The sequence below is a fragment of the Rhinoderma darwinii genome, chromosome 7 (genome assembly GCF_050947455.1).
Source record: "Rhinoderma darwinii isolate aRhiDar2 chromosome 7, aRhiDar2.hap1, whole genome shotgun sequence".
NCBI classification, from domain to species: Eukaryota; Metazoa; Chordata; class Amphibia; order Anura; family Rhinodermatidae; genus Rhinoderma; species Rhinoderma darwinii.
In genome coordinates this window covers 144286991-144301363 of record NC_134693.1, presented here as the reverse complement: position 1 = coordinate 144301363, position 14373 = coordinate 144286991, and the positions used below count along the sequence as shown (strand labels likewise).

The window sequence follows — 14373 nt, the reverse complement described above, 5'->3', positions numbered from 1 at the left end:
TACACAGTGACTCCACCAGCAGAATAGTGAGTGCAGCTCTGGAGTATAATACAGGATGTAACTCAGGATCAGTACAGGATAAGTCATGTAATGTATGTACACAGTGACTCCACCAGCAGAATAGTGAGTGCAGCTCTGGAGTATAATACAGGATGTAACTCTGGATCAGTACAGGATAAGTAATGTATGTACACAGTGACTCCACCAGCAGAATAGTGAGTGCAGCTCTGGAGTATAATAAAGGATATAACTCAGGATCAGTACAGGATAAGTAATGTAATGTATGTACACAGTGACTCCACCAGCAGAATAGTGAGTGCAGCTCTGGAGTATAATACAGGATGTAACTCAGGATCAGTACAGGATAAGTAATGTAATGTCTGTACACAATGACTCCACCAGCAGAATAGTGAGTGCAGCTCTGGAGTATAATGCAGGATCTAACTCCGGATCAGTACAGGATAAGTAATGTAATGTATGTACACAGTGACTCCACCAGCAGAATAGTGAGCGCAGCTCTGGAGTATAATACAGGATGTAAGTTAAGTAATAGCATACATGTACATGGTGCTGTGTCTGTATATAGATTGTATAGTAAAACATAATATTGAAGCAATCTTCACATAATCTGATTAGGATACTTAGAAGGAATGTGGGTACATTGTGAGTGTGTGGGTCAAGTAGGGAGTTGCTCGGGTTGTTGCGTCACAATGTGTCAGTGCTTTCTGCTTGTATTGGGGCTGTTTCTCTGGAGGTGAGTTACATTCAGTAATGTATTTCGATGTGATTTTGTTCTGTGTTGTACATAAACCATCACATGTGACTTTAATTCTTTGGTGTCCGTGTGCTGTTAACATTTTATAAATGACCCCTCGTGCTGCATGACAGTAACATGTATGTGCCGGCTATGTGCATGTCTCCTTGTGATCTGTTCTGTGTTTCCATGTGTTCATGCTACACGTCTCCTATGTACAGAATTGCATCCAAATACTAACACCTAGGGCTAGGGATAGAGACTCCATCTGTGCGCCTGTGTGTTCGCCATCCGTGTCGTGTCTCACACTTGTTCCTGGCGGTGTTCCTCTTCCTGCCTTTAACCTGAACAGCCTTCAGGTCTAACTCTTATTGCCCTGCTCCTCTCTTCAGGCCTCAGATCACACAGCGCCCCCTGGAGGAAGAGGGAGCAGAGCAGCAGATTATCCGCCCAGCCCAGCACCAGCAGAGCACAAGGTGGGGCCACTCCCAGGGGCCGAGGAGCCCCCTCCCCCATCCTGATACTGGGGCAGTGACAACCTATAGCCCCCACTTCTTCTTTCTGTGTGACATAAAACAATTGTTTGTTTCCCCTAACAGGTTAGTGTTGTACAGACACAGACCCCAGATAGACACCTGAAGCACATGCACCCACTCTCCTAATCCACGACACCCCCACGTAGGTGAAGCAGCTCGTTTAGTGGTAGGAGACCCCAAGTCGCTCAGTCACCCCCCTCCCGCCCCCTGCACCAATAAGCATTGCAGCCTACGCTGGGCTGTGACTTATAAGACCCTACATGGGATGTGCATGGACGGAGCCGCCGCACAGACATTTGTTTTATTACATTATTTCAAGTGATTTTTGGCTTTCTTGGTTTCTCCAAAGTAGCCACTGAAACCAGATCTATAACCCCGTGGTAGCCGGCGCTTCCCGGCATGTGCCGTCTATGAATGGCCTGTGACCTGAGCAGTTACACACGTGGTTTCTATAGCGTCTTGCAGGTTTATGTAGAGCGACTGCCCCCGAGGTTGCAGTGTAGCTGAGGGTATAATAGAAATCATGGACTTGCTATTTATTTGTCCATTTAGAAGAGAACATGGGACGCCTCCGCTCGTGGACGCCTCCGCTCGTGGACGCCTCCGCTCGTGGACGCCTCCGCTCGTGGGCGCCTCCGCTCGTGGACGCCTCCGCTCGTGTGCGCCTCCGCTCGTGGACGCCTCCGCTCGTGGACGCCTCCGCTCGTGGGCGCCTCCGCTCGTGGGCGCCTCTGCTCGTGGGCGCCTCCGCTCGTGGACGCCTCCGCTCGTGGACGCCTCCGCTCGTGGGCGCCTCCGCTCGTGGGCGCCTCCGCTCGTGGGCGCCTCCGCTCATACTCGCCTCCGCTGGTTCTTATGACTGCTCTTCACGTACTCATTCACTGATGTACTAATGGTTCACGTCATAGACTGAACACCGTGCTCAGCTCCAGGACCACTCAATAAGTGCTTCTTAAAGGTGTCCTGCTGCATAACTTCCCATATTATCTCAGTCCCCAGAACGAGCCCTGTAGTCCACCGATAGTCTGACTGTGCAATCTACTTAAAGGGCCGGTGTCCAGTCTTCTGGAAATAAAGGGTCATTCCCATTTTATAAAGTGATGTCATATCGCTAAGATTTAGTGCCTCCTCCCCTTCTAGGCTTTTACTGCACAGCGGAGCTCCCAACCGCCCGGCTGTGCAGGGAACTGCTGCCGACTCCATTCATTATAATGGAGCTGTGCCGGGGAGTGCAAGGAAGAATAGTGAAGGGAACACCTTCATTCTCCGGATCGGTGGGGGTCCCAGAGGTCAGAACCCTACCAATATATCTCATCGATATTCCTTCACTTTATAAGATTGGAGTCTCTCTTAATTGCTTTACAATGAAATGTTCTGTAATTTTGTAACAGACTTTTAGTTGCCATTCCTCACCATTTTTAATATCTCCGCTTTCTGTCAGGGACTACAAATATTCTTGCTTACATCTCGAGGCTGGGAAACCATTTTAATGTAGTTCTGCTGGCACAGCTGAGTGTTTGTTACAATGTATCCTTGCATGTGAGAGAGCGATCAGCCTGAAGTCCAGGACTGGAGAGTTTTTTGCTGCTGCTCTTTTTTTCCTTTGGAGTATTATCTGCACTAATATATTGTTTTCAGCCTCGGAAACCATGATTATATTCAATTTCCTGAAATCAAGCAGAGATCTTGAAAATAGTGAGGTATTAAAGCAAAGTCTATCAGAAAGTTGCAGAACATTGAATTATCTGTTTAATATTTACTCACTTAGGCCTCGTGCACACGTCAGAATTCTGGTCAGTATTTTGCTTCAGTATTTGGAAGTCAAAACCAGGAGTGGAACATAAACAGCGAAAACCTATAATGGAAACATTTGCACCTCTTCCGTGTTTTCGACCCTGGTTTTGGCTTCCAAATACTGACCAGAATTCTGACGTGTGCACGAGGCCTTAAGACTGGATGACCCCCATTAAGGCATTAATAGTTTGTTCCTTTTAGATTGTAAGCTCCCTGGAGCCGGGATGAGCGGGCAGAATGTTCATTCCCTAGGAGTCAGATTTGCTGCCTTCAGAGCTGTATGCCGTTTTGAAGCTTTGCACATCATGTAGGGAGGATGCGATCATTTTACTGCTATCTGTGCTTCAGAACTAAGTGTGCGCCTTCATGATGTCTCCACCTCCTCCGAGGAGCTTTTTTTTCTGTCTTCATGGGTCAGGTCTCCCTTGTCCTGAAATCCCCGATACTTATTATCTCCGCATTTAATGGCAGATTATCCCTAGTGTTGCTTGAAGTTTTCACGTTTGTGCAGGGCAGTACGAGAGCGACGCCTGAGATCTCCTCCTCACCCCTCCGCCTCTTCTCTCCCTCACAGGATTATGTGTTCTACCTGGACCCAGATCGCGTGGAGTCCGGGAAAGGAAAATGTGCTTACGACCCCAAACTGGACAGTGTCTCCGCCCTCGTCAGTAAGTGAAGGCCACGTCTCCCGATCCATGAACGGATATTCTGTAGTGTCTCATTTTTAGACTCTTTGAACTCCATCGCTTTTCTTGTGCATGTCCGCCCGCCCGCCATTACTGCATAGGAGTCGCCATTGTAGACTGACGCTCACTCATCCCCATCAGACTCCACGCAGCTTGTGGAGTGATGGGTTAACATGCGGACAGTGTTTGAGCAGCTGCTGGTTCCAAAGATGAGGTCCATCTGGGGGGAAACAAGACAAGCCTGCCAGATCTCATTCCCGCTAATCTGTTTGCCCCCCCGAGAGGGACCCGCCATGTGACCCCCTCCCCGCGCCCTCCACCTGAGGGGCTTTCGTTACAATCTGAGGTCGAGACTTTCTAATTAATCAGGAGCAGCTGCTGGGCTGGGAGCCAGCTAGATAAGCGTCACGCAGTGTTCACCGCTGTATAGATCTGTGTGATTGTAACGCTTTTCTTGCCGCCGACGACTCGCGAATCAGACATTTTGCTTTCCTAAGTTGTATTTACCAAAATTCACGCACTTTTACAGATGAGGAGCTCTACTCCGGGGTTTACATAGATTTCATGGGCACCGATGCTGCTGTTTTCAGAGCGATGGGCAAGCAAGCCGCCATGAGGACCGATCAGTACAATTCCCGCTGGCTCAATGGTGAGACTCCAGCGTGAGCGGATGATGGGTAGATGACTTGTGCTCCTCCCTACACTGGGATAACAACCTTTCTCTTTGCAGACCCAGCGTTTGTCCACGTACAGTTGATTCCTGACAGCTTGGAGCGAAATGACGATAAACTTTATTTCTTCTTCCGGGAGAAGTCCACGGATTCACCGCACAGCCCAACCGTATATTCCCGTATTGGAAGGGTGTGCCTGGTATGTATTCTGGCAGGTGGATCTCACATCAATGCCAGCCATCCACCCCAGTTAACGAGGATCTGGCACTAGTTTAGTAATTCCCAATCTATTCGATCATCTAATAGTCGCTGTCACACTGATAATGATCGTGGAAATTGTGTCCCAAAATGTTTTTTGTTTCAGAAGTTATGAGCTTTTTTCTAAATATGTAAATGAGCCTATACTAGCCAAGTGGGAGGTGACTGCAGCAATTCTCCGGAGGTGGAGCCTGCTCACAGCCTCTGACCTATCAGCATGAAGCTGCTTCACACAGTATGAGAGACTGAGGCTGGAGGGAAGGGGGATCACTTCAAACAGCCATATCCCGGGCTGTGAACCCCCTAGAACAGCGGTTCTGATGGCATATGAAAGAGGGGATTCTAATATTTCATACGACCCAACCCGAGATATCACCAGTTGAATACACAGTCAGGAATGGAAGCTGTATACTATATGATCACACTGTGTTGCTGGCTGGGAAGAGGAGAACTGTATGATGCTGATTGGACAAAATAATGTTTTCTGTATGACGCTGTCCAGAGTGAACAGAAAGAGTCCCCTCCTGTTTGGCTATTAGAGCCATGTTAGTAGATTTAGAAAAATGCTCAGAACTGCAAATAAATCACGCCTTCGTGATCAGCAGCAAAGCGCCTATTCGATTAGTCAGGAGATGGAATCAATAAACTAGTGAACGTCCTGAAAACAGTTGCAGGGGATTTCTAGCTTTGTGTCAGTAAAGCTTAATTATCCTGTCGTATCCCTGCAGGTAAAATGTATCCGATCTCTCACAGATATTTGGCTAGACTTCATACATTGTAACAAATCCTCTCCTGTGATTAGAACAGGTTTACAGCCTCCTAAATGTAAACCGGAATCTTCCCACTCATTGACAGCAAGCAGAGATGTTGGCAACTTTAACTAATTGAAACAAAAAATGAGCAGGTTGCAGAACTATTACAATGGTTAAGCTTAATTTACATAAAACTCTAATGAACATGCCCGTTCCTGCCTGGTGGAAGGGGGAGTGGAGATCTGGTACAAGAGTCACCGGCACTACCCTGCGGAGGAAAGCCGGCCTGTCTGTCCTACATAGCGGATGCCACTGCAATCTTCTACCCATGGGGTGTCGCACCATTTTGGGTACTGGATACAGGAACACATCAGATTAGTATTTTACTTCTGTCCACAAAGGACCAATACCCAGCCTGACGTTCCCGAGACAACGGGTTTCCCCTATAGGAACTTTATAAGCAGGCTTGTAGGGGGGATCCGGCTGCTCAGTGACCGCACGAGGCCGTGATAAATGGCGTTCTTACCACGTAGCTGCCAGGTCATCCGCATGCTCCATTCTACATGATCCTACAGGCCGACTAATATACAGGACTCAAATGTTCTGCCTCCTTACAAAAATGTCGCTTTTCCTAGAACGACGACGGAGGTCACTGCTGCCTGGTAAATAAGTGGAGCACGTTCCTGAAAGCGCGACTCATCTGCTCTGTGCCGGGGGCGGACGGGATAGAGACGCATTTTGATGAACTACGTATGTATCTGGATGGAGTGAGGCGGCTCAGCTCAGTGGCGTCTAATCTGATGCAACTGAATCACTCGGTAATTGTGTTTTTTTTAGAGGACGTCTTTATTCAGCAGACGCAGGACAATAAGAACCCCGTCATCTACGCCGTCTTCTCCGCCTCCGGGTAAGTCACGCGTCTCATCCCTGTTGTTTGCACGGTGTGGTCCTTGGAGCGTCTCTCTGACCTTCTCTCTCCCCTTCTTGTGTAGCTCTGTGTTTAAGGGTTCCGCGGTGTGTGTCTACTCCATGGCTGACATACGCATGGTGTTCAACGGACCATTTGCTCATAAGGAAGGACCCAACTACCAGTGGATGCCGTACACCGGGAAGATCCCATATCCACGCCCTGGCACGGTAAGAGCAATTCCAACCAAATGCATTTACTGCATTACATAAAAGTTGTCGCGTGTTCTCCTGCTACTTGGTTTCTATGTCACATGTGTTTGTGACGCTCCCAGAATATGTATTGGATACTGTTGTGTGGTTTATATAAAGATATCATTTGCCTAAAAAGTTGAGGCTTTTTGTAATGAAATTACTTGTCTCCTACTGATTTACAGCCTGTTTTATACCCCAGAGCTGCACTCACTGTTCTGCTGTTTTTGTATTTTTATTGGAAACAGCAAGTTTGTGGACAGGCCCCCTTCCAACAGATTAACTTATCTCCTATAATACGGGAGTGACACTTCCCAGAAAGCAAATCACCAGAGCAAGCATTGTGCAGACCTAGAACAAGCAGGAGGCGCTGGGAGATTTCATACTTTTTTCTTCTTCTTCTTCTTTTTTTTTTTTATTTTTAATATTAGGATTTGGGTTTTTATTTTGAGTTTTAAAACAAAGTTTGTCAACTGCAAATGAGGTTTTTGGGGTTTCCCTGTAACATGTGGATGAATCTCGTATGTTGGTGTTTGACGTCTTCCCTGTACTTTTGTGTGCAGTGTCCAGGAGGAACGTTCACACCGTCCATGAAGTCCACGAAGGATTACCCGGATGAAGTGATAAACTTCATGAGGACGCACCCGGTCATGTACAATCCGGTGTACCCCGTCCATCGCCAGCCATTGCTGGTCCGCACCAATGTCCACTACAGGTTCACCACCATTGCCGTGGATCAGGTGGATGCGTCTGACGGGCGATATGAGGTTCTCTTCTTGGGCACAGGTAACGAGGCTTCAATCACACGGTGACCCTCTCAATATAATGATTATGAAGTGTCTTCAATAATGAGGACTGGAATCCGCGCCCGATGCTTCTATTGATTTTGTCCAGTGTAACGTCCAAATCTTACAGGAAAATCTCTCAAGTCTCTGCAAACTGTGGACGCACCTGAAAGCGTTTCATCATGAAATCCCCTGTAAACATCCGTCCTGGAGTCTCCGCCGCTGTCAGATTGTTAGATTCAGCCATATATCCGTTTCTGTCAAAAGTTGGGTGACGACCAGTATGGCCGCCATTACAGCTCCCTCCGGGGCCATCACCCAGCTTTCCTAGAATCCATAAAGTGCATCACATTCTGGAAATATGGCTGCGTAAATGTGATAGAATCCAGGAGGAAAATGATACCGTTTATTATTTGATAACATTTTGTCTGTGAGATCCAATCGTTTTTTCTAAGGATAAAAAAAAAGTGCGAAAAAAGTTCTGGTTTGCCGTCTGTGTCGCTCGTCCCCTAATCCTTCTGTGTTTCTCAGATCAGGGCACGGTGCAGAAAGTGATTGTGCTTCCGAAAGACGACCTGGAGACGGAGGAGCTCATCCTGGAGGAGGTGGAGGTGTTTAAGGTGAGCGTGTTGTCACATCTTTCATCTCTGGTGACTGCGATGTAGTCTCTGTATGTCGGCATATTGCAAACCGCAACACTCGGCTCCTATCGCAGCACAGAAGAAACGGATGTAGCAGTGTCCATTAGCTCGATGCGCCACTCCCATCATGCACTGCTCCTCCTCACGTCTTCTCATAGCCATCATGCATGTGTGTCAGTATTTTGCACAAAAATCTTCTTCTAGTTATAATTTTGTCCTGACCTCCTCCTCTGCTGCATTAACTTCTGTTATACGGAGGTCATAAAGCTGCTTATACAGTTTCTTTGTGACTGGGCTGAGCTTTTCCGGCCGTCCTGTCCTGGGTGAGTTCTCATATTGATCACTTTCATGCGCTCTGTTCTACGTTATGTGGCTAGTAGGATTGAATATTGGCTGAACTGTTATTGGTGGTCGTTGTATTGGCATCTGAATCTTGGTAGCGTTTTATGTTGGCGTTATAACAGCCTATTAATTACACCCCTGTCCATGTAGATTACTATATATTTATAGGCACGATCCTATCTAATAACCCCCACCAGACTAAACACGGGGGATATAACCGCAGTAATTCTGCCTGACCCTTTTTCCTGGTTCTGTTTGATCTCTTGGTTGTTCAGGTCTCCGTTATATCTTCAGTTTCTGTTGTGTCTGAGGAGCGTTCGCTCTTTTATAACTTTCCGCTGATCACAGCGTATAATAGATGCGGTGACTTTATTGCTCTTCACACGTATTTCTTCTTGAGTTGTCTTTTATGCTGCTGATCTTATGGACCTTTTGGGTCAGAACATGGAGATTTGATTTACTACTTTTTGTTCAGCGTCTGAGCAAAACTGTAAACCGAGCATTAACCGTATAGTGGACGTCCTGCTCCCTCAGCCGCCATCTTGTTCTGGTTTTCATTGTCTTTTTCTCATCTCATTTTAACTGTGGTGAAGAACAAGTCCAGAGCCGCAGAGAGATCACGAACTGGATCAGTAATGATCCTCTGGTACCGATACAGCGAATCCCTAGACCCTGCCGCTCCCTGATGATGGTCACTGCGGTGGGGGGGGTTGTGATGATATCCTATCGAGTCCTGCACTGAACATTATTATAAATGTCTCATCGGTGTGGTGTTCCCATGTGTAACGCTGTGTCTTCTCTTAGGTCCCTTCATCCATCAGATCCATGAAAATCTCATCAAAAAGAGTAAGTGCGTTGTCTGTCTCGTCGTTGTGATTTGTACTTCTAGCGCTGACGGTCATTGTTCTAAATATTAGCACTGACTCTTGTTGTGTAGTCAGGTTAATATTAATCTGACTACACGTCTCTGCGGAGGATGATGAGGATGAGGATGATGATGATGATGATGAGGCGGTGGATAATGGCTCCAGTCTCTTACATCTCGATCTCTTCTCTCATCTCCTGCCTCTTCTCAGTCACTGGACAACAGTCCAGATCTAGACCAGACACGACCAGGTCACAATGTAACACTTTGTATGGTTCAGTCTGAGTTCTTGAGAGACGTTGTATCCCGGGATTGTTACTCTCTCATTGCAGCAACAGCTCTACGTCTCGTCTGTTTCTGGGGTGACGCATCTTGCGCTCCATCGTTGTGACGTGTACGGGGAGGCGTGTGCTGACTGCTGTCTGGCCAGAGACCCTTACTGCGCCTGGGATGGAAAAACGTGCTCGCGCTATTCAGCGTCGTCCAAGCGGTACGCAGAGGGGTGAGGCCTGGGCTTAATTTATAGAGAACCTTCTCATGTACAGCAAAGCCACATCACAGCGTTACTCATCTATCTGTCATCTCCTCCTCTACTGGTCTCCATCCCTCTCTACTATTCACAGGCGGAGCCGCCGGCAGGACGTCCGACACGGGAATCCCATGAGGCAGTGCCGCGGGTACAACTCCAACGGTAAGACGAGGACAATGATATCCCAGGAGCCGTTAACCCAAATAATATTCAGAGTACAGGAATGTGTAGTAACCTGCGGCTCACCGGAAATCCAGGGTTTGATGCTTGGCATGTCCCCTTGGTGCGTGGATCCGGTGGAGCCCCCAATAAATAGTAGCAAACCAGAAGTGTCGATCCAGCACTCCATAGAATAAAATATGAAATTTATTAGGAAACACAACAGAAAAGTTGTTTTACTTTTACCTTTTAGAGTAACGTGCCCTCAGCACAGAAATCTGGAGGAGAGGACGCCGTCCCCAGAAACCCTCCCACTCAGCCGGTTATTAGCTTCATCTTGTATTTTACGATCATTCACACATTGAATTCTCTCCTACAGCCAATAAGAATGGGATGGATGCGGCGCAGTACGGGGTGGAGGGAAGCTCCGCCTTCCTGGAATGTCAAGCGCGCTCCCCGCAGGCCGCCATCAAATGGATCCTACAGAAAGACAATTCTGAGCGCAAGAAAGAGGTGAGAAGGACACTAGTGATGAGGATGATGACCCCCTCAGAATACTGTACCCTGAGCCCCACATATATAGTGTATAGTTTTATGTCTGGAGCGGCGGTGGATCGTGACCCCAGAACGCGTTGATTATTCTTCTGCATTTCGATTCCATACTGAAAATGTCCAATAGTTCATAGATTTCTGCAGAGCATTGCGCCTGTCCCTTGTATATAGATGGATAGAGCTCTGGGATGACGGCAGTGCGGATCCTCCAGTGTCTAGAGACGAGGGGAAGCTCCGTCCCCTGCTCCGTCCTCTGCTCCGTCCTCTGCTCCGTCCCCTGCTCCGTCCCCTGCTCCGTCCCCTGCTCCGTCCCCTGCTCCGTCCCCTGCTCCGTCCCCTGCTCCGTCCCCTGCCCCGTCCCCTGCCCCGTCCCCTGCCCCGTCCCCTGCTCCGTCCTCACTTGTTCACACATGGGTTCCAGATAGGAAAAGCTTCAGAGCTGAACACTGGCCGTGCCCCTCGCCTATCGCCAGCCGATCACGTTGCTTCACACGGCAGCCAAAAAATCCTAGGGATGGGAGGATAAAAAATGACATAGTAAAAGTAATTAAATGGTAATCCCAGCTGTAGTTTGTTACAGTGTATCAGTGTAGATGAGATTGATCAGCCTGGAATCAGGACAGAGTTTTGTTCTTCAGCTGTGTTTAGCTCACGGAGCGTTATCTACAGGGATATATTACAAAGCTGATAAGGTGTCTCAGCTGTGTGAGCAGGACTTGGTCAGGATGATTTTCAGCCTCTGGATGTAAAAATGAATTTTTCCATTCACTGCCAGCAAGCAGAGAATGTTTCATTATCAGTGATTATTATTAAAAAAAAAATTTAAATGATGAAATAATACCATTGTGATTTGTCTCCACAGCTTCGCTCAGAGGGCCGGTTCTTGAAGACTGAACAAGGTCTCCTCATCCGGTCCCTCCAGCTGTCTGACACCGGCGTCTACCACTGCACGGCCACCGAGAATAACTTTAAGCACACAGTCATGCGTGTCCGACTCCACGTGCTGAGCGCCGAGGCCGTCACTGCTGCTCTGCTTCACCCTGAAACACCGGCCGCTTTGGCCTCTCACCCTGCTGGGCCCCCAGGGGCCTATGATGATCTTGTGCAGCTTCTCTCCCAGCCCGAGATGGGACTCATCAACCAATACTGCCAGGGATACTGGCGCCCATCTGGCTCCGCCCACAGCGACGCCAAAGACCTTCAGGACCAAAAACGAGCAAGGAATCGACGAAACCACCCGCCCACGGAGGAGCTGCAGACATGAAGGAGGACGACGCTTGCTGCTGTAGGACTTTCTTCCAGCCACCTGACCCCATTCATTGCATCTCCCCAGACGAGCCCCTATTTTATTTTTACCCAAAAGTTTTTTTCTTTTTTTTTAATAAGAAAAGTCAAACTATAAATATATAAATATCTATAAATGTAAAGAACGTCGGAGGAGTCGCCTTTCAGGGTCTCTCAGAATTTATTTATTGGGGGACGCAGAAATTCCCAGTTTGGACAAGAGAAGGTTTGTTTTGCTCTGGACGATTTGTTACTGACAGTTCAGCATGTGAACCGCTTCATTATACCGGAACGTGTTGGACGGCCCGCAGAACGTCGCAGCTTCATTATACCGGAACGTGTTGGACGGCCCGCAGAACGTCGCCGCTTCATTATACCGGAACGTGTTGGACGGCCCGCAGAACGTCGCAGCTTCATTATACCGGAACGTGTTGGACGGCCCGCAGAACGTCGCAGCTTCATTATACCGGAACATGTTGGACGGCCCGCAGAACGTCGCCGCTTCATTATACCGGAACGTGTTGGACGGCCCGCAGAACGTCGCAGCTTCATTATACCGGAACGTGTTGGACGGCCCGCAGAACGTCGCAGCTTCATTATACCGGAACGTGTTGGACGGCCCGCAGAACGTCGCAGCTTCATTATACCGGAACGTGTTGGACGGCCTGCAGAACGTCGCAGCTTCGGTACACGGCTGCACATCGCACCTTTCATAATATCTGCTTCATCCTATGACCACTGCACGGCGAGCAGAGCGTTCCTTCACGACACTGCCCTGTGCGGCCCAGCTGTTCTGCAGACTATTGCTCCGCTGATAGTTCTTGACAGGCTCTGGTTACTCGGTTGCCGCGTCTCCTTTCTGCTGTTCTTGTACATAAATGTAGCGGCCTCTGAACGGCAGGGACCATTATACGGCACCGGAGCCGCCCAGCGGTCCATACAGCGACCATCCCGCCTGGTGACTCGTATCGCATCATAAAAGCTTCCATTATTTTAATTCTGGTACAGTCCGAAAAGTGGCCGAACCTTCCGTGATCTGCCCGTGTTCTGACCTACGACACTTCATTGCCGCACCTTATTCCGGAGGCTGTGGAGTCCGGGTGGGAAGGTTATGTCGGTGGGAGGGCGGTCGGGGGGGCACGATGTCACATTCGGTTTCCTTAAAGTCTTCCTTTTTGTTATTGGTCGGTACGATTAGCCGTTTTCTATGAGTAAATGTAATATATGAACCTAACGGAGGATTGAAGTTCATGATGTCCGCTCAATTGTAAATGTATAATGTCCTTATGTGTGACCCTCCCCTCAGGACCGCGGATAAGAGGGGGGTGACCATGGGTGTCCGAGTATTAGGAAGATGCCCGAATGTCCTGAATTCTCTACACGGGGGAGGGGCGGGTCTTATGCCCTGCCTGAGTGTTAATACCAAAATGGATGGGAACAGGGACCACATCTGTCCTAAGTCGGGGGAAACATCGGTTGTAGGTGGGATGAGATCAGTCGGAGGCTGATTATATAATGGACCTCCGGTCGTCTGGTGCGGTCACTGGTGTGATGGTGACGTGCGGAGCCCCCTGCCCTGTATTCGGATCTGATGGTCGCCCCCCGGTGACCCGTCGCCCCCCCCCCCCCCTTTCTTGTGGAGATATTGATTGTCTGTAAATAGATGTAAATGAGAATGTAACGATGTTTCTTCCTGAGTTTAAGCCTGAAACGTGCAGTGAATTATCTCCTGTGGATGAGCACAATACAATAAACACTGGCCTGTTTTATACAATGTGACTGGGGGTTTGTGCGCCGATGACTTACAGTGAGGGGGATGGGTCATGATCCAAGTCTTAGCGGCCGGTGTCTCTCAATCACCTATAGACATCCGCCTGCTCCGTCATTGTGTAGTGAAGAGTTCCGCAACTTTGTTTCATCTCCTCACCGGTTTCAAGATTTCTGCTTGCTGACAGTGAATGGGAAGAATAATTGTTTACACTTGGTGGCTGAAAACCCATCCTGACCTAAGGACCTGTTCACATCAGCGTTGGCTTTCTGTTCCGGGGTTTTGTTGGAGGTTTCCGTCAGGTGAACCCCGCAACGGAAAGTAAAACCACAGCTTACGTTTCAGTTTCCATTGATATCAATGGTGACGGAAACATCGCTAATGGTTTCCGTTCATCACCATTCCGGCAGGTTTCCGGTTTTCCAACGGAATCAATAGCGGAGTCGACTGCGCTATTGATTCCGTCGGAAACCTGCTGGAATGGTGACGAACGGAAACCATTAGCGATGTTTCCGTCACCATTGATATCAATGGAAACTGAAACGTAAGCTGTGGTTTCACTTTCCGTTGCGGGGTTCACCCGACAGAACCCCGGAACGGAAAGCCAATGCTGATGTGAACAGGCACTAATACTTCTCAAGGCTGAGGGATTCTTAGGCTGGGTTCACACGACTACGTTACGTCCGTAATGGACGGAACAAATTTCGGCCGCAAGTCCCGGACCGAACACAGTGCAGGGAGCCGGGCTCCTAGTATCATAGTTATGTACAAAGCTAGGAGTCCCTGCCTCGCTGCGGGACAACTGTCCCGTACTGTAATCATGTTTTCAGTACGATCTA

At 48.5% G+C, this 14373-nt stretch overlaps 1 protein-coding gene across 5 annotated transcripts in view; it reads left to right on the top strand.

Annotated features, from left to right (window-relative positions):
• The window catches only part of SEMA3F (semaphorin 3F), a 29950-nt gene extending 16562 nt beyond the window's left edge, over positions 1-13388 (top strand). The window contains exons 5-18 of one of the 5 annotated variants that reach the window (XM_075831974.1): positions 1147-1230; positions 3659-3752; positions 4300-4419; positions 4501-4640; positions 6087-6201; positions 6289-6358; positions 6444-6588; positions 7173-7395; positions 7926-8014; positions 9182-9223; positions 9575-9732; positions 9866-9933; positions 10310-10443; positions 11345-13388. In XM_075831974.1, the coding sequence (XP_075688089.1) occupies positions 1147-1230; positions 3659-3752; positions 4300-4419; positions 4501-4640; positions 6087-6201; positions 6289-6358; positions 6444-6588; positions 7173-7395; positions 7926-8014; positions 9182-9223; positions 9575-9732; positions 9866-9933; positions 10310-10443; positions 11345-11746 (1884 nt within the window). In that variant the 3' untranslated portion in view covers positions 11747-13388. Of the gene's footprint in view, positions 1-1146; positions 1231-3658; positions 3753-4299; positions 4420-4500; positions 4641-6086; positions 6359-6443; positions 6589-7172; positions 7396-7925; positions 8015-9181; positions 9224-9574; positions 9745-9865; positions 9934-10309; positions 10444-11344 lie in introns of all 5 variants that reach the window. The other 4 variants (XM_075831973.1, XM_075831977.1, XM_075831976.1 and 1 more) reach the window with 4 other exon arrangements.
• The last annotated feature ends 985 nt before the right edge of the window (positions 13389-14373 follow it).